Source organism: Corvus hawaiiensis, chromosome 28 (assembly GCF_020740725.1).
Source record: "Corvus hawaiiensis isolate bCorHaw1 chromosome 28, bCorHaw1.pri.cur, whole genome shotgun sequence".
Lineage (NCBI taxonomy): Eukaryota > Metazoa > Chordata > Aves > Passeriformes > Corvidae > Corvus > Corvus hawaiiensis.
Window position 1 is genome coordinate 4,294,659 of NC_063240.1, and position 20,379 is coordinate 4,315,037.

At 45.2% G+C, this 20,379-nt stretch overlaps 1 protein-coding gene across 6 annotated transcripts in view; it reads right to left on the reverse strand.

Annotated features, from left to right (window-relative positions):
* ARHGEF18 (Rho/Rac guanine nucleotide exchange factor 18) overlaps window positions 1–20,379 on the reverse strand; it is a 50,783-nt gene that overhangs the window by 18,877 nt on the left and 11,527 nt on the right. For 3 of the 6 annotated variants that reach the window (XM_048287789.1, XM_048287788.1, XM_048287786.1), the window contains exons 8-16: window positions 20,206–20,286; window positions 19,744–19,849; window positions 19,048–19,222; window positions 6,567–6,634; window positions 4,968–5,031; window positions 1,891–2,035; window positions 1,021–1,133; window positions 718–858; window positions 13–263 (exon numbers count right to left, since the gene is read on the reverse strand). In XM_048287789.1, the coding sequence (XP_048143746.1) occupies window positions 13–263; window positions 718–858; window positions 1,021–1,133; window positions 1,891–2,035; window positions 4,968–5,031; window positions 6,567–6,634; window positions 19,048–19,222; window positions 19,744–19,849; window positions 20,206–20,286 (1,144 nt within the window). Of the gene's footprint in view, window positions 1–12; window positions 264–717; window positions 859–1,020; window positions 1,134–1,890; window positions 2,036–4,967; window positions 5,032–6,566; window positions 6,635–12,439; window positions 12,539–19,047; window positions 19,223–19,743; window positions 19,850–20,205; window positions 20,287–20,379 lie in introns of those variants that run through there. The other 3 variants (XM_048287787.1, XM_048287792.1, XM_048287791.1) reach the window with 3 other exon arrangements.

Consider the following 20,379-nt stretch of genomic DNA (forward strand, 5'->3'; position numbering starts at 1 on the left):
TTTAATTCACACCTGTTTTACCAAGAGGTCTCCAATGTTCTGGATGATATAATTTCGGTCACTGCCTTCTTCCAAGGATTCCTTTCGTCTCTCCTTTAGCTGGAGCAGGAATTGCCCGTGCATCTCCAGCAGCTCATCCACACAGGGAAAGAGCTTGTTGATGATTGCATTTGGGAACTGCAGTTCCTCTCTCATGGCTTTGGAGTACACCTTCAGCATTATTTTCAGTGTCCTAACATGGTGCATTTCAGTCTGCATTAGCTCTGGGCAAGCGGAAATACAAAAATAAAATCAAAAGTCATTTATATGCTGTGCAGTGAGACTGAAGAGCAGGCTCTGAAAGCCATGATCATCTTCTGCACCACAGTCTTTGCATCACTCATGTGAAGCTCTTAAATTTGCCTTGCTAATGTCCCAACGCAGCAGTGACTGACCCTACTTATTTAAGGACATCTCCCAGTAGCAGTTGAGCTGTTCCCTAATTGTACAGCTGGGCTTTGCTGCTTAGGGAGCCCTACTGAAACCCGTGGGATGCTTAAAGGCATTCACACAAGGAATTAGACACACTAATGCAGGTAAACAGACGCGAAAATCTTCATTCAATTTTAGTTTTCAAGCACAAGTCAAAATGGAAACCAACAAAAATTATTTCTGCTTTGTTTCACAACAGTGGCACTATGAAACAGAAGAAGTTTTAAGAATAACAAATACTCTTACCATAAATGACATCTTGCCTCTTTATAACGTCTTTCCTTTGCCTTTTTGCATAAGGCTGTTCCACTGCAACACTCCAAGACTCTGCCTCAAACTCATGAGCATCTGTTTCTATTTCACTCCGGAGGGACACAGAATATGCATCTAGAGCAAAAGCACATTCAATTTCAACTATTATTAAACTGCTTCTCGCCATATCCCTCTTTACCATCAGTAACAACAACAAGAGTAAAAACACCTCGGTGCTGCCTTAAAAGCCATGGGAGAAGTTGCATAACAATCCTGAAAAGCACAAAAATTCCATACCTTCCAGAAAAATGGAGTCTGCTGTTGAAGGTGCAAGTGAGACAACGTCATCTGAAGTCTGCTTAAATTTTATAAAGCCTGAATCCCCTTCATCCATGTCTCCTGAAATTAGCCTAAATGGCCAAAGAAATTAGACCAGAACAATAAAATTTTTTTAAAAATCCAACTTCTTTAGCAAGCATCTTTCCTAAACTATAGTACAATTATCTTGCAATAAATAAATAAAAGATATCACTGCACTCTATAAACAGTTAAATCAATTTAGCAACTCCAACACTGAAATACTGCAGTTTAATTAGAGCAGCATGAGCAAAGCTTGTAACTTCTGGTATGACAGTTTACAAGGACATCACCTGGTGACAAGCCACAGCCAGTTCAGAGTACAAAGGGCACTTTCACTGGGAAGGGAACATAACTGGGGCACATCAAAAGTAAACAGCTACTTAAAATAGCAGATAGCTTTGAGTTTGCCTACTATTTTAATGAAGGTATTCTGCAATTTAAAACACTGCTGCCTCCTACACCAGTCAGCACCAGCCCAACCTAGAATAGCTGAACTCAGACAAGATCGCTGAATTTCACAACAATTCTCAAGACAAATATATCCATGAAAACCATAATCTATACAGAAACACTCCAATACTGCACTATTTTATACATTATCTTTTGTGACACAGGGCAGAGGCACTAAAGCCAAAAAATAAAAGCAAAAAAAAAGCATATTGTTCAGGGAAATAACTTTCAGCATTAAAAGCTCAATAAAACTCTTTTGAGCTTGGAAACACAACGTGAGCTCTCGTTTTTCTTTTCACGCTGCGGACGTGGGGGGCAGCTGAAGCTGCTGGATTAGAAAAGAAGCATTTTACTCACCCAAATTTATTAACAGCTCCAGCAGTGTTCAGTGAAGGCTGAGAATGTCCTCTTTGGGCGATAGTCATCCCGAGGTTCCGGGACAGTGCTGGGGTGCCATCCGGTCCCAGGAGAAGACTTCGGGGCTGCTCCTTCAGAGAAGTGGCTAAAGAGGCAAAAATGGAATTGGTACTCAGAAAATGAGGCGTGCACTGCAGCTCGCCTGCTCTCAGCCCTCGCTCGGAATGTGGACGGAGAACTGACAGGATCTTGGATGTCAGGAGCTCATTGTCCAAAAAAACATTCTCATTCCATTTTCTTGAAAAGGAACCACAAAAAGACAGCTCGGGGTGAGCTGGTATCGCATTGCTTCTGCCGCTGCTTTTTGAATTTGTATTCCCCATGCTCACCACTGGCTGCCCTCAGACCTGGCACAGTAAAGTGGCCCCAGAGATGCTCTGTTTTTATACTACCTGTGATCCTTCTAGAAATGTAAAGCTGCCACTTAACTTACTGTATTGGCTAAATCAGCAGGTCTGAAGTGCAGGAAATTGGTCCCTACTGTGCCCATTTAGTGTGGAAATTGCAAAGTATCTTCTCCTTTAGTAAAACACCAGAACCTACACACAATTATTCACACCCCACCGTATAAGGGCACAGAACATTTCATGGCAAACAAGAAAAATCAGAGATCACAGAAAAAACCCCACAAGTTCTTTGCAATGCTTATTGCTCACAGTGATTTATATCTGCATGCACACACACTGCACATAATAGATACCAGAGCTAAATTTAATTTTAATACTGCAGCTTTTTAATGCTTTTTAAATCTAGACAGACTGTGAACTGGAAAGATATTTGAAACTTTAACCACTATTAGACAATACGTGGAAGCCTGTAATAGACTTATAAAAAATGGATACAATTATTTAGTACTAATGTCTGTAATAAATGATAAGGAACGGGAGACAAAATACATCCTTTTAAAAAAGGAACTTCAGGGAAGTCAAAGACGAAGACTCAGCCAGACAATCTTTAGAACTGATCCCTGACAAGGTCTGTAGCTGCCCTTTTTCAAAGAGCTTTTAAGGACATGGGAGTGGGAGCTATCTCACGGATATCCTGAACCCAGGGCTCTGTCACTGCAGGGACAGACCCAGCCCCCTCCCAGTCCCGTGTTCAGGAGGCTGCTCCAGGACCAGGGGGCTGCTGCTGTAGCAGTTCAAGGGGGTCTCCAATGCCCAGACAAGGTTTATGCATCACTTTTCTACTAAAAACACTGGTGTCCACCCATCCCTAAAAGTTCCCCTTTTTCAGCCTGCCCTCCTTAGTGTACCTTCACTAATAATTATCTCTCCCACTTCTGCCTTGCTCAGTGAAGCAGTTAAATCAAGGTATTTGTGGTTCTTGTCATGAAACAGGTTTTTCCACATTTTTTCATATCCCTTGCTCTATGCCTGCTTGTTTCTCATTTCATCTTCATTGACGAAGATGTTTTGGGGCTGCAAGGGAGGTTTCATCAATGACATTTAATAGAAATTATATCACCACATCTTTTGCTGCTGAAAATACCTTTCCCAAAACCTGTTTGGGTTTGAAAACCTCCTGGCTACACACACAGTGCATTGTCAGTCTACAAGAGACTGGGTAAACTGAGTCCTTTCCATCACCTCCAACCCTCAAAAGGAGACTAATTAGATATTTGCAAGACTTGCCAAGTCAGATTTCTTAAACAAAGGCTTAATAACCAATGTCCCTCTGTTTCCATTTGGGGAACCATTGAAATTATTGGCCATCAAGTTATCTTTCTGTGCTCCACAAGGCAGGAACATAAAGTTCTGTTACACAAGGATAGGCCAGATCTAAAAAATCTCCAGAGGCGAAACAAGGGGAGAGGGATGGGAACATACAACACAGTTTATACCCCTCTTAAAATGAATTTTTCTTTTACATTGATACAGTATCTTTGGGATTTTTTGCTGGGCACTACAGTCTGCAGGATTATGCTGTGGCTAAGAACATACAATGCCCAGGCTATTAGCTGTTCCTTTAATTTCCAGCTTCTGCTTTTGACTAAGGAAAATGAGTACTGTCTGCCTAGCAGAGCCTGCATGGCCCAAAAGCCATTTTCTGAGTTCAATTAGCACTGTCTGCACACTGCTGTGCCCCACATCGATCGCTGCTCCCCTCACACAGGCCAGCCTGGGTACCACAGAGCTCCTCGCCAACCAGCCCTACAGACAACTTCTCCCATTTTCATTAGCCCTTATTGCTTCCTATTTTAGTCTCTGCACTGTCTCCTAAATGCACTGACCCATTCTTGGTAATGCAAACAGCCACTTATCTCCTTGTAACAATTATCCCCTGTGCTGCCTCTTGGGAAGAATCATTGCATGAAGAAGACACCTTGCAATGCAAATGGTACCTGAAACACCCAGAGTGATGCTCAGACACCCAAGTCAGCTGTGTTCTGACACTCACCTGCTCTGTTAATGCAGACCTTGTACCATCTACAAATTAAAATGCCATTTAATACACCTGTGACTGGGATGGTCTTTTAGAGGAACAAAAAGATATTTCAAAGCCTATGCTGCAATACAGATGTTCTTTCTTATTGCTTTTTTTTTTTCTTCCAGATCCTTTTTCCTCACTTTGTTTCAACAAAGACTTATGTTCAGACCATTAGTGCTAGCTTGTCTTAGAGATTTCTAGCAACCACTAGCTGCAGGCAAGTTTTAAATAGACAATTATGAAAATCTGATGTAAAACAAAGTTCACAGTTCTAGTCTTTTCAGAGGCCAGAGAATAGACAATCAATGAAAAACGAGCTTATTGATCCCTTTTCACCATGATATTTTGAGGCTACACAGCAAGAAGGTATAAAGAAAAATAAAAAGATAAAAAGATAAAAACACACAGGAGATTGCTAGGAGCCTCTAAGCCATTCCCAATAGAAAAAAAAATGAAACCATCTTATTAAAAGAGACCTTCTCTATACTTCAATAATACACTGTGTATAGCCTTTAAAACATATTAAAGAAAAAAAATACAATCGAACAGATAAGCCTTGAGCACAGAAATCATTCTTTAGTACAAACCTGGGGAAATGCACTGGGGCGAACTTTGTGGAGATCCAGAAGGTCTGTGCTGCAAATCTTTCTGCTATAGGAAAAAATACAATATTCTTACACATACAGACCAAACTTTCAGTCCAAAATTAATCAGATTTTTCCTATCCTATAGCATTAACTGTAAGCGAAGATGTTCACTGAGAATATAAAAAGATTTAACACAATAACAGCTTTGATTTTTTCATGTGGCAGACGAATGACATATAGACATTAACCCTTTGTATTAAATTCCACAAGGTATAAATCAGGCTGAAACAGAACCAAAAGTGAAGCTACAACTAAATTAAAGCTATGATAATTAATTTATGAGACTAAAGCAACCCCTTCATGTTGACAGTCTTCACCGACACTTCGCTGTTGTTTAGTTCCTAGCAATCCTGACTAAACAAATCCAGCCAGTTTCAACAAAAATTTAGATTGTCCATTTCAAATTGCACCTTTGGTACTCTTGCTAAACTTCGTCCTTCTTGCAACACTAGGATATTAAAACGAGTTATCAAAGATGCAAGGAAATTAAATAAATAATACAGGCTGTAACAATGGCTTTTGGAGAGCTTCCCTTTGGGGTTCCCACTTCTGGCTGAATTCTTCACCCCATTTTGTGCCACCACTCCCTCTCTGCTCTCTTCAGGAGTGGTTTGTCAGGGCTGATTCAACCATGAAGTTTTGGGTGGTGGTGAAGAGTGAGATGAAAGAAGAGAAGTGAAGTGGTGGTGAAGAGAAATGAAAGCACTAGAGCAAGTGAATTTTTCGGTTTAAAAGGAAAATGCACAATGCCCTGAGATGTTTAAAATTATATATCAAAACCCCCACAAGAACATTTCTGCCCTCAGAAGAGTTACATTCTACATCACCAATGGCTGAACACACTTCCTCTAACCTCTAATTGCTCAGGTCTGAGCTGCTCTGCTCTCTCTTTTCCTCCTCACAGTACTCCCTAATCTGCTATCAGTCTCTGAAATCATCAGCACTTGCAGGTTAAAACAAACTAAAACTCCCTCAAGTATTATTAGTTATAAGGAGGAGGAAATGATTTTCAAAACCAATACCAGAACAAAAAACCCCAACAGATAGACATCTATGTGAAACAACCTGTGACCTTACATGCAATCACAGGCACCAGGGTGACAGAGATAAAAAATAAACAGCAAGACAAAGTTCATCACAGTTCCCAAATGAAATAATTTATTCTGCATTTTCCAGCTTAGAAGTAATATGCAACTGTTATGACCAAATTCCCCTCCATCCCTCATGCTCTTCCATCAGTTTTGAGATGGCACAACATTCAACTATATTCCCCAAAAAAATGATAGGTTGGAGCATTCTTAGGGTTAGTCACAGTTCTGGGACACAGGCTAAGTAATTTGCTGTATAGCAATAAAACATTTCACTTTATTTCCCCTCCGTAAGTTATCACTGATTACCATAGTGACAGGTTAATAACTACTTGATGTCTCGAAGATGTAGGGCAAGACTCTCGACTGATGTAAATTAAACCACTCACATAAATTACACTTATTATGTCAAGCCTTGTTATTATAAAAAAGAACAAACGTTAAAGCCCACCTTGGGTCTGATGCTGCTGCATTCAGTCAGCAAACTCTTGCAGTTCTTGTGGACATTCACTGCACAATCTGAAATGCACACACACAAAAAAAGTTTTAATTATTCTTCTTTCCTGTGTAGGGAAAGGAATAATGACACATAAAGGATCTTAATTTTGAAAGAGATGCAGAGTAAGCTCAGGTGTTGTGGCAAGCATCCTTGTTGTGCATATTCTGGTCTTGATTTTATACCAAACCCTCGAGTTTTTTCAGTAAGACTGAACAACTGAGTGCAATTCACACATGCAAGAACCAAGAGCCACTCTGGAATGCACGACCAGTTTTCTGCCCAACCTCCACTCAGTGGAGCACAGTTTTCCTCATCTTTGCAAAGGCCATTTCCATGTCTCTCCATTCAAAATTGATACCAGTCAAGAGGGCAGCAATTCTTCGACTCCACAGGAATAGCTGCCTTTCTGCACGGACTATTGCTGGGAGCTGCAGTAACCACAGTAAATTAAAGATCAAAACACTCTCCAGAATCATCAGAGCATTACCAGCACCACAGCAGTACCACCCTTTCAGCTGCACAAAAGAATTGTTCCCAGATACAGGAGCGAAAGCAGTCCTCTCACCCAAAAGCCATAAAACTATGTATAATAAAATCAGTATAATAAAATCCAATCTCTGCTTTTTTCCCTTCTGATAACTACTTCCTGAAAAAACAGGAGGGGAACTGATAGTGCCAAATATTTTCTGCAGCCTTTCTGCCTATCTATAAAACAAGATCCTTCATAAAAAGCAAAGCAGGATACCAACAAGTCAGTAAAGGACACCAGGATTTGCCTTTTCCCAGACATGCCTGTTAAAAGAGAAATAGAACAAAACTGGAAAGATGAACACCATACCTGCTAGAGAAAAGCCAGTTTATGTTTAAAGCACAGAGGAAAAACTATTCAAGGTTTCTTCAGAACCACCCCCGCCTGGCACCAGGACTGGGGATCTGCTTTAAGGTTCCTGGCTAACTTAGAGAGATGCTCACTTGTGTTTTCCATGATTTCAGCAAAAGCCTGAGAACAGGACCAAAATACTTACTTGGCTTTAAACACAAGTAAATTAATAAAGATATAAAAACAAGACTGAGAGAAAGACTGAGTGTACAGACCTGCAAGATGCCTACATGTTATACAACTTCCCCAAATGTGGGAAATGAAGTGCAGAGTTCTGCTCCCAAGTGCCTGCCACAAAAAAAAATCCACAAAAACTGTCACCTCCCACAACTTCTCTTATTTGGGATATTCCTACCACTACCACACCCCACGTCACAAACCAAAAGGCACTGTATCTAATTTCAAATGTATGTGCCTCTGCAAATGCACGAGAAAAATGTATCAAAGTTATTCACTTATTAAAACTGTGTAGAGAATAACAAATATATTCATTATTTCGGCAGTGATAAGGCCTCCACCTACCACAAGGGAATGAAGAACTTGTTAAAAGATATGCCTCAACAACAAACAAGTAGCTGACAATGGAAATCCCTTTTCTCCTGAGACAAAGAGACAAACTGTAGGACAAAAATCACCACACAAAAGGAAATAGAGAAAATTCTCCATTACGTCAGGCTGGGTTGGCTTCAAGTCCTGCTCACAGATGGGTTCCCTTAAGGGAAGAACAGGCAGTCTGATGGATGCCCCATGTTCCTACAGCCACTGCCTTCCCCCACGGTCCTGAAATCCACGTTAACTCATCTAGAATTCTGTCATGTAGTCATCCAGAAACATCAAACTTCAACTAGATATTCATATTCCCTGACATTTACGCATTTTCAGTGATTACATTCAGTAATTCTTTTCCTATCAATGATTAGTAGGACCAATTTCTACTTGAAAAGCTTGGGTTCCTTGTTAAGGTAACTGTAAAAGGGATCTCACTTAAAAATGTATTTCAATTTTAAAATCATGCCCTTGCTCTGTTAAAGAGAACAGCTTGTGGTGCTCTCAGTAGGTATTTTTCACTTAATCAGCTGACATATCTAATAGTGCTGTGTATGACTTCCCTACACTGCTGAAAGGTTCTTTACACAACACTGGAGAACATACTAGAAAACAGGAAAATGCTACAAAAAAGCCGCAGGAAACTGCAGCTGAATCCAAGGACCTGATTCTCCATGAGACAATTTAAAATGCATTTACTTAATGACTTCAAAGTGGCATTATTTTTGCCCACATAAGAGAAATCTGAAACCTGTCAGAAGACTGTTTTATAAGCATATTTCATTTTATAGAACATGCTCCAGCTTCCTCTATTCAACACACTTTTGCAGTGCTGAAGGAAGGACACTCTTATTCAGGAGGAGAAGGAGCTTTTGAACACTAGTGACTGTGGTTTCCTTTCTATGCATGTAAGATTTCTGCATTTATTCTTATTATTCTGCATTCTTATTAAGCCTCTCTGAAAACAGTATCAGAGAACTGCAGGGGTCAGCAAAGAGAAGAATGAGGGACAGAGGACAGTAAAGAAGGACAGGAATCTGCACACATGGAGGCTGATGTTTAAGAGCAGAGATACACATGAAGGGTTGTTGACAGGTGTGGAGAAATACCAGATTTCTATCTTTTCCAGCCATCCAGAGTAAAGCAGCATCAGTAAGCTCAAACTGACAAAGAAAATTATTTTTGCATTTACCATCGGTAGCATTTGGTTTTATTCAGATCAAGAATTTGGGAAGGTCCAAAAAAAAAAAAAAGGACAGTTCTGTCAGCAAGATCTTCCCAAACAGGAGAGGTACAGAAGATATTCCTGAGAAAGGCAGAGATAAAAACTCAGAGGGCTGCATCCAGGCTCTTCCTTGTCTTCTCCTCCCTCAATCACTCACTGAACAGCAAGAAGATTAATTTGGCAGGGGAAAAACAGACCCTCCAAAGGATTTCATCTTGATACAGACTATGCAGAAGGGCTGCAACTCTGGCCAGCGCTGACAACACCAGACAAAGTGCCAACACACCAAAAAGGTCCAAGGATTTGGGTCACCTCAACTGGATGGGGACAGCAGCACCACTGCTACAGCTAAGGATACCAGAGCAACTGAACCACACAGAGTGTGGAAACTGAGCAAACCCACCAGGGTTGTTCCTAGGGTTTAATCAGTGGGTTTGGAATTAAGGCCGAGAATTTTGGGAGCATCACATTATCCCAGATCTGCTTACTACAGGGACTGTCACTCCCTTGAAGCATTTTGCAGAGGCCTGTGCCAAAGATGACCTCATGAGTGACTAAAGCAAGGACCTCAACCAGCAAAGAAATATTTAAGACTAAAAGGCTCATAAACATCAGAAAAGATCCTGTTCATGACTGAGGGTAATGAATTTACTATCTGGTATAAAAACCCCTTCCCTTATTAATGAGATGTTTTCCCAATGGCTCACAGAAAGTAATTTACAACCTAGGAGCATTTTATTGGACAACATATTACAACACTCAAAAGCATCACCCTGTTCACAGTATGAGAGGGCAACAAACCTGGCTGGAAAGGGGCAGGCAAAGACATTTTTTCCCTCAGCTGGAATACCTTCCAGGGGATCAGACACTGCCAATGTCCTATAAATGTCTTCCAGAATTGGATTCCAGGACAAATCTGTGACTCACCAGACATTATGAGCACTATGACCCTGACCTTTGGTCTGGAACGGTACTGCCCAATAAAATAACTCTTAAAAGGCCACTTGCAAACAACAACTAACAGACAAAAATGCTGTGATTAATCTAAAATTGAACTATTGACTTTCTTTATCTCAAGAATTTTCTTTGTTTATTTTTTAAATAACATTAAAAAAATACTTTAAGGCAGCTAAGTTCAAACAGGGACAGATTTTAACAGTGATTCTAATGATACAAGGAGTTCAAGAACTCTCTTCAGTACTAAGGATATATTCACCACCTATGAAATCCAAGCAGCTGAAGAAAGCCAAGGACAAATTAGCTTCCTTGTAGAATCAATAATTTTAATATTTTTTCCTGTTTTCAACTGTCCAGTGCTTCAGGGATCAAAGAGAATCTCTTCCCTCCTTCCTCACCCTTACACCACAGGGAGGGAACTCCTCCCTCTTGAACTGACAAAGGAAACAACCCACATATGAATGATTAACACAGAATATAAACTCTGCATTTATACAGAGATATACACAACACGATGGCCAAGAAACATTTCAAACCACCACAGCATTCCAGAAAAAGCAGAGTGCCTGTGATAAAACTTCTCAGAAAAGAGGAGGAGTTTCAGTGGAACACGAGGAAGTTTCTGTATCGGGTAAATCCAGGTCAGGTATCTTGAGGAACTTGGAGCAGATTTAACTTAGTCCTAGTGGCTCCGGTGGCCGGTGTTTACTTGTTTTCTCACTTGCCTAATTAGGCAGAGGCAGAAACCAAAAACTGGAAGGGTGCAGGGAGATGAGATATTCACATTCTGAAACAGAGACAATGCATGCCAGAGAGCAACAGCACTAAATTATCAAGTTTCAGCCTCCCTGTTAGAGCATTCCTCTTTGTCTCCAGAACAACCTAAAATTACTTACTCACTGTATCTGGTTTTATTGTCAAAATATCAGTTGGATGAAGCAAAAGAGGGGTTGTGTGATTCCCAACACTGCAAGTTCTGGCAGCCACGGGGTTTTCTTTAGGCACAGAAACACATAAACAAACGATAGTTCTGGTTTTTAAACAATGCCAAGTAAAATCTGCATATTATCCTAAAAGAAACTGGAGTCCCAATTCAATTCTCTCACGCTGAACCCTTCCCCCAGTCTACACTACAGAACTGAAGCAGCAACTATGACAATCATAAAAGGTATTTAAAATATTTCATAGGTAAACAGTAGGTGGAACTACAACACACAATGTCCGATGGCTCCTGTTTGAGAGCCATGTTCCGTGGGTTTCTTTTATTTCACCGTGACAAAGAGAAACTATTACTTTTATAAATTTAAACAAAAAGTGCCAAATAAAAAAGCTTCCCATAAAACCCCCTTAAGAGGGGAGTGCAAAGGAACCAAGAAGCAGCCCTTTTTTCTCTCGGTGACACACCAAATCTTCAAACAATATTCAGAAATTAAGCCTATTTATTAGAGCAGCAACACCAAATATAATACCAGAAACATTCAGAAAGCTATTTGTTCGAATCACTGCCTGTTTCCCCGCTCCTCCTACAAAATCCATCACCACTCCTAGCTCCTGCTGGCGTTTCCTTTCAGCACACACAAGCTAAGCTGATATCATCACCCGCTCCTCTCCCCAAGGAGCCAGGGCCGTGGAATATTTAAAACGGGTCAGTCTTCGCAATTGTGGATAAGGGGAAGTTTTCACCATTTTTTTCCTAACGCATTTAAGGTCTTTTCACGCACATCCCACACTTTTCTCAGCACCAGTACATCCAATGTGTGTAAGAACGGAAAGGACGAGGTGCGGGATTTAATGATCACAAGGATGCTCAGACTCAAGCTGTGGCATAAAGAGAGCCGGTTTCACACAGGCTACAGCCGCTCGCCTCCCTACCGCACACAGCAACATTTTTCACTCCTTTGGTAGCCCCTAAAAGCGCTTTCTAATGTAAACACTGCATCTTTCAAGCTGCGTCCCGTCCTGCAGCTGAAGCCCCGAGCTGCAAAGGTCGGGACGGCTGTAAACCTGCGGGACTGGGGCAAAGCGAAGACCAACCCGCTGCCCCGGCCAAACGCCGGGACCCCGTGGAGCCCTCTGAGCCCCCGCTGCCCGCACAGGGACCGGGGCCGAGCGGTCCCCGCGCCGCGGGGAGGGGGTGCCGGTGCCCGGGGGCTCGCTAGGGCCGGGGGGGGAGCGGAGCCGGGGGCCGGCGGGCGCGCTGACAGCCCGGTCTCTTACCGGACTCCCCGGGGAGCCGCCGGTTCCCTCTCGGTCCCGGGAGCCGCCGCCACAGCAACAGGAAACGCCCCCGTGTCCCGGAAGGGAAAATAGGGACGAGGGTGCGCCTGCGCGGCGCGGCACGGCCGAGCCGGTCCTGGCCCCTTAGGGACGGCACAGGGACGCTCTGAGCCCGTGCTTTCCTCTCAGGGACAGCACACGGACACCATTAGCCCGCGCTTTGCCGTCAGGGAGAGCGCACAAGCACACGCAGCCCGCACGTTCCGCTTAGGGAGGGCACACGGGCACCCTTAACCCGTGTTTTCCTCTCAGGGAGGGCACACGGACACCCTTAACCCGTGTTTTCCCCTCAGGGAGGGCACACGGACACCCTTAACCCGTGTTTTCCTCTCAGGGAGGGCACACGGACACCCTTAACCCGTGTTTTCCCCTCAGGGAGGGCACGAGCACCCATACCTTGCACTTTCCCCTCAAGGAGGGCATGCAGACATTCTTAGCCCATGTTTTCCCCTCAGGGAGGGCATGAGCATCCTTAGCCCACACGCTCCTCTCAAGGAAGACACATAAACATCCTCAGCCCTTCAGGGATACCATGAGCACCTACAGCTCATGCCCACTCCCCAGGGAGAGCACACGGCCACCCTTAGCTTGCTCCTTCCTCGGGAAGAGCACACCCAGCCCTGACCCACGCTTTCCCCTCAGGGAGTGCACAAGCACCTTTCCCTTCAAGGAGGGCACATGGCTACCCCTAGCCTGCGTTTTCAGAAAGGGTACAACTACCCACAGCCTGTGCCTTCCGTGAGGGAGGGCACTCCTCAGGGTGGAGCGCATCCCTCCACGCCATCCCTTGGCCCACCTTGTTCCCCTCATGGAGGACAAAGCCACTCCAGCTGCTCCTGCCTCTCAGAGAGGGCAGAGCCATCCAGAGCCATCACTTTCCCCTCAGGGAGGGCACGCGGTCCCTCTAGCCCCGCGCTTTCCATCAGGGAAAGCAGAGCCACCCACAACCCTCACTTTCCTTCAGGGAGGGCACATGGCCACTCATGGCCTGTTCCTTCCTCCTGCAGGGAGGGCACAGGGCCCCCAACACGCATGTCTCCCTCACGGAGGGCATGAGCATCCTCAGCCTGTGCTTCATTCTCAGGGAGGGCACACAACCACACATTGTCTGCTCCTTCCTCTTGCAGGGAGGACATGGCCACCCATCACCTGCATTTTCTCTCAGGAAGGGCACAGGGCCTTGTCCCCCTCAGGGGGACAGAGCATGTCCCCCTCAGGGACAGCATGAGCATCCTCAGCCTGTGCTTTCCCCTCAGGGAGGACATGGCCTGCACTTTTTCCTCAGGGAGGGCACATGGCTGCCCAGAACCCATGACTTCTCTGAGGGAGGACACATGGGCCCCCCAACCCCTGTTTTCCCCTCAGGGAGGGCACATGGCCACCCTTAGCCCATATTTTCCTCTCAGGGAGGGCACGTGGTTCCTCCCAGACTGAAGAGGCCCCTAACAGATGAGATGTGGCACCCCAGTGACACCATCAGCATGGCACTTCATGTGTTTGCACAGTGCCTGGGACTTGAAATACATAATTTGTTACTAAAAGGCTGGCGGGATTTGCCATCCCAATGTGCTGGAGTGTTTACAAACACCCTGCCAAGGCAAGGCTGCAGTGCCTGAAGGGTTGGCAAGCGCTGGCTTTCCCTATCCACCCCTCAACAGCGAGTCCCTGCCCAGGCCTTTGTCAGTGACCCCTGCACAGACAAACGACGAGAGCAAAGGGGAATTATCTTCCCTAGCAGTAAATCCATGCACTGACCCCTAGAACCAAACTGCTTGCTGGAAAAAACACCTTTTCCTTGCCACCGATAAGGTTTGATGTACTAGCACTGGGTTGCTGGGGTACTTGGTGCAGGGAGGAAAACTGGGAAGAGCTAACCACCCAACCTCACCTCCCGATTTCACTCTGAGGATTTACAGTACTGATCAAAAGTTTGTCATATTTTAAATCACACATATCCTACTTGCTTGTTGAGCTTGAAAACACAACATACATGATTACAGAACAAACTTTCCTCTCAAAATCCACCCTACAGCTTTCCCATGCTGCTTTGAAAGAACCTGCCACTGTCTGGGCTGGAAATGTGATGAAATCCTGCCATGGGGCCAATGTGGTCTCTGATTTCCACACTGCCACCTGTTTAATCGATTTTATTTCTATCTTTGTCTCATAGTTGCAAGCTTTTTCAAAATGTTCACTTTTGTGCTGCTTCTCTACAGGACTGAGTACACTGAGATCCCAGTTGGGGATTGGGGCCTGTCAGCACTACAGAGAAATGGTCATTAAATAAAGCGGTTTGGTGGTAAACAGCTGGATGTCACTTGGTGACTGATTAATCCTTAGGCACTTCAAACTTCGTGCTTTGCTGTAATATAAAAGTAAAGCGTTGCAGATTGCCCAACTGCAGCTGTCATGGAGAGAACGTGCTGTGCTTGTGCGGCCTCAGGGCATCGCCACAAAATCAGTGCAAAATCTGGCACAGCAGCCAGCTCCAAGACTCTGTAGCTTGGAGCTAAGGTTTGGATTGCAAAGAAGAGAAGAGCACCAACTGTCTAATCCTGTGTAATTCTGTAATAACAAAAGATTTCTTGCTGAATGTCTCAGGTTGATTACTGTCCTTATGCATTTGTCAGCCCAAATGTACAAGATCCTCATTTATCAGGGAATGGAAGAAGCAGCACTTGGAGATGTTCCAGATCAAGGTAGTACTGCCCAGATACAAAAAGAAAGTGAAAAGCAGAAAAGGAGAAGCACTGAGAGTAGGATGTACTTTGGTTTCCTTTTCTAAGCCCTCTCGAGCTGGCTGAGCCAGCTCTGTGTCAGGACACTCAGCTCAGCCAGTGTTTCCTCTGCAACCAGCGCTGCAGCCGCTTTTACATTTGCTCCATTGGCTCAGAACACCTTAACCCACAGCCTGACGCAGCTGCTCTGATTTTGCCTCTGTTTATTTGGACTCCTGTCAGTAATAGTTTATTCCAAGTGGGACTCCCAGTCCATTTATCACTGTCATCATGTTACAGCAGCCAAACCTCCTTTTTTCCCCCCAAAACAGAAGATTTTTGGCAGCTGTGTCTCCCTCCAGAAATGCAGAGTTCCAGGTTGCCTGCTGTTTTTCAGATTTCTCAGGACTCTGTGTGGGCTATGAACAGAAATTTCAGGGTAGAAAATCAAGTAATTCCTCCTTACCGTAAGCCAAAACTATCTTTCACCTATTAGCTTATTGGTACTGCACTGGGAATCCAAAAGCAAAACCATGCAGGTGCAAGAGCTGAATGAGAGGTGAATTTTATACCAAATTTCAGGTCTAAACCAAAAGCTATTCTAGCCTCTCCTTGGCCACGGGTGGAGGATGTTTGCCTGACAAACTGTGGAAATCCGTGTCCTCTCCCTTACTCATTGTGAGAAAGGAAATGGTTCTCCAAACCTCTTTCACAACATGCCTTAAATAAATCCTGGAGACCAGTTGTTACAGCAACCAGTTAGAGATCAGCCAGTGCACTGAAGCAGCCAGCAAGGGTCAGCCTAGGACAGGTGGACAGTCCAGCACAGCCTGTATTGTTCAGGAAGATTCATTAAAATGAGCACCTTCTCTTAAAGGAGTTTGTCTGAAGCTTGCCAAATTTTAATTGCAGCTATCAGTTTCCTTGGGAGAGGATGGTCAACCTGACACCCCTGTGGGGGCTTGGGCTCTGTCTTTCTCATGAAGTAATGGTGACTGACTGTCAGCTAAAGATGTAGAAGACCCACCTCTACCCCAGTGCTCAAGCTCAAGGGAAGCAATCCTCCTTCCATCTGTATTCCACAGCATATCCCTGGCTCGCCTCCATGGCACAGCCTGCTTGGAGAGCTCTCCTCCTGTCAGGGCTTCCCTGGGACTCATCTAACTCTTGTTGCATAAACTCTGGAAGCATGTTTATAAGAGAGGATTAATTTAGGCACAGAACCTTCTCTACCCGTGATAGCAAAGGCTCAAGAGGAGCTTTCTCATTTCCAGGTGAACAATAAACCTAGAGACTCACAGCTCATAGTTTACATAACAGCAGAGTTTGGGTGGCCGCTGTTGTTGAGATGACTGCAATCATTCCTCTTTGTTTTTCATCCCTGCCAGGCTCCTAACTGCACATCTGTGAGCTGCAGAGACTCTCCTGCATCTCTACCCTCGACACACAGCACAGCCTCCTCCCCTGGGAGACTCTGTGTTGTGTGGGGTGAGGATAGATGGGAGGAATCAGTGGGAGAGAGAAACGAGTTAGAGTGTACCAGGCTATCCGAGCTGCCCACTTTCTCCACAGCTCACACCGTTTCTAGCAGAACACTGGTTTTTTGTTCTGACTTAAATGCAGAATTCCTCCTGCTGTTAGTGTCTCTAATAAGAAAGCTTTTGCTCCTCTAGCTCATCACAGCCATGGAAGTCACCGGACTTTTTGTGTCTACAGTGAAAAGACCTCAGGCTTGTAATCATTCCCCCATCCTTCCTCCCCCTCCAGCTTATCCCCTTCTTTAACCACCATCTTTTCCTGTGTTTTCCACGAGCCCTTTTTTCCTTGGACCACGTGGTGGTGCTGCAGTTAAAAATACCACGGAGACAACAACAGCAACAGCAGCACCTGACCAGCGATGGGCCGAGGGCTGGCTGGGGGCCAAGGCGTAGGGATAGTCAAATGCGAGCTCATGAGGAGAAAACAAGAGGCGCAGCCAAATATCCTCACATCCTGGCAGCAGCCACAGCTCAGACTGAGCCTGACAGAGCAGCTCACACTTCTGAAAAGTAGGCCTGCTGCCCCGGCTTCCCGGTGGCCCCGGAGCTTGCTGTTCCAGAGCTCTATCATGGGCTAGTCAGGAGACCACACACTGCTCCGAGCTGCAGTAACGGGAGCTGCTGATATCAACTACCAGCTCAGCAGCAGCTTGCAAAGGTTTCAGCCCAGCATCATCCAAATATAGACACTCTCAGGCTGTCAGCTGTCTCACCACAAGTCCCAGCCCAGCTCTCACCACAGGCAGGCCATTAATTGTAATGGACATCTCAGAACCCTGCCCAATTGTTCAGCCTCAGTTCAAGCCACTGCAAACAGAGCATTATAAAACAAGCTGTGCTGCTCTGCCACCTGCGTTAGCCTGGGCAGCCAAGAGCCAAAGGAGATGTCACAGAGTCCCAAACACAAACCAGTACCTCAACCACCTTGGAGTTTTTCTCCTGAATGTTCACAAGACAGAACACAGATTCCTCATGGAAGGGCTGGGAAACAAGGTGAAAGTTACTATAACTCATGTCCAATCCCTGTGTATTCATGATGGACAAGCCATGCTGAGCCACACTCTCATTTCAACAGCTAGCTTCAACTCCAAATCACAGATCTCCATACGATTGTCCAGGGGAGAATCACTCACAGTAACAATGCCCTCAGAGTTCCCAAGACCACACAGAGCATGGCTCCACGCTCATGGGGATCAAGGACTGTCTGTATCCTTCCAGGTTAAGGTATTTCTGTAAAGCAGTGTGCAGGACTGCAAACAGAGCCTCTGGCTGGGAGGTTCCTTACACAGGAATGACAAGGCACAACTCTGCTTCCTGCCATAGTATTTAGGTTCTCTCTAAATATCCACAAAGCTCTTATTCAGCTCCCTGCTTCCTACATTTTGCTGTGGTGCCTGAAAAATGCTCACTAATAGCCAGGTCTGTGCCCCTTTTCAATTTCCCTCCAGCTTCCCTGAAGGGAAATTATATTTCTCACCGCACATGTCCGAGGGCAGTCAGTCCCATTATGCCCCAGAAAGGTTTTACTGACCTTAAGAGCCTCTGAGAGATGCTCACTGGAGAGCAAGAATTGCTTGAGGGTACAGGGTGGAGAAAGAGAGCAATCCTTTCATTTCCAGAAAATTTTCTCTGCCCACAGACAATCCCTTGGGAATTAAAATGTTCTTCAGTGCCCTGAGTACCTGCCCCAAAGAGGAGGGACAGGGTTGTCAGCCAAAGCCATGCCACAGTGGATGCAGTGGGAGCACAGAGGCCCATGCATGCTGGCACTACTTAGAGCTGAAAAGCAACAGTCTCACCCATGCAGGTTCTGGGAGGCAAGATTTGACTTTTTGTTAGTTAATAAAGTTTTGGATGCTCTAGAAATCCCTGTGCCTGTGCATAGGGCAGATGCTGAGCTGAAACATCAATGCAGCTGTGAAAAACAGCCTGAAAGGTCCAGCTACACTCAAGCAGTTGGGATATTTGTTCAGGCAAAGCAGAACTTCATAATAATTAAAAAAAAATAATAGTTGAGAAGTTGACCTAGAACCCTCCTTGGGGGAAAGGGGCAGGAAATGGTCAAGTGGCCAAAGAAAATGAGGATAAATTATTGCCAGGCAGGATTCAGAGATCATTTAGACTATTTGGAGAAACAACCAAGCCAGGCCAAGCAGGGTGGTGGGGTAGAGTCGAGCCAGGCAGAGAAGTGAAGCAATCCAGGGGGCTGGTTTAGGCAGGAGAACGGCCTGGGCTGGAGGGCAGGCGGGGAGCGCAGGCTGGGGCAGAGCCAGGCAGTGACAGCCATACTCACTCAGGCACTGCAGACCACTTTTATTCCCAAGAGGTTTGGCACACAGTGAGCAGCTGGTGCAACTGGAGAAAACCCCTGGCACGAGCTGGTGCCCATTGATATCTTTACACCTCTCTTTTGTCTCCTTTGCCTCTTTCTCCTTCTCTCTCTCCTTGGGCTGATCTTTGTTCTTACCCTGGAAGGAGAGAAGAACACAGCTCAGTCACAGGCCTTGCACTGACCACACATTCCTTTCCCCACTGGTACAAACGAGCAGAAAGGTGGTGGGCAGCAGGTACAGTGGGATGGCAATGCTTTTCCCAAAAGCCTTCCCAAGGCTTGGGCCAGTCCCTCTAGTCTAAGTCTATTTGTGATGAAGGGCAGGACACACTTGGCTGTCCCTCTGCAAGCTCCTCCTGCCATGAAGAGTGATCCAGGCAGTCACCCAGCCAAGGCACTCCTCTTGCTATGCACAGTGCCAAGGCAGCATAAGAGCATCCAGAACGTGCCCTGGAGCAAGGTGGGCTGGAATTCAGGGATCCATGCACTCAGTTCCATGCACTACCACTACTTTAGGGGTCACAGTGCATCTGCTGACCAACATAGAGGCCTCAGCCATCCAAAAGCAATCCAGCTAACTGTTCACTACGGTCAGACTGCCTTTTCTACTTGACGAATTTAACAATTCCTTCCACAAATTCAACATCTCTCTCTCACCTTATCCTTCTGCCAGGATCCGGTGACTCGGCTCCGCAGGGAACTCAGACGTCGCATCACCTTTGTGCCTTTCTCTGCTTTATCGCTCTTCCCACTGTCCTCATTTCTGAAAGGAGACCAAAACATCTTAAAAAGGGGGAAATTCACTGACCAAGCCCATCTTAGGGAGATCACTGATGAAGTTCATTGAAGCATTACTTTAGGACCCCAAGTGTGAGCTTTCCATCTCCTGGAGGATCTGTTTTGGCCACGTCATTTATTAATGAGACTCTTGCAAATAAGGAGCTGAACTTTCAGACTATGTGTGCAAGTTTTATTCAGTGCCACACTCCTGGCTGAACCCCTGCAGATACCAGTGTCCTGCACACAGGATTAGCAGGGCAGTAGAGCTTCGATGGAGTGGGACTCAAAATCAGTCTGCTCTCAGAACACAAAGGGTGTGTCACCTGCTGTCTCACTTACTCGTTAGACAGGAACTCAAACCAAGTGAGGTTCTGCTGGGAAGAATCGCTGCCTTCTTGCACACAAGCTCTCTGCTTCACCCTGGGCAGGGAAAAGGCATCAGACACAGCAAAGAACACATGAGCAGAACTTCTGGGTCAGCTGAAACTCATCTTCTAGATAGGGCAGGAACAC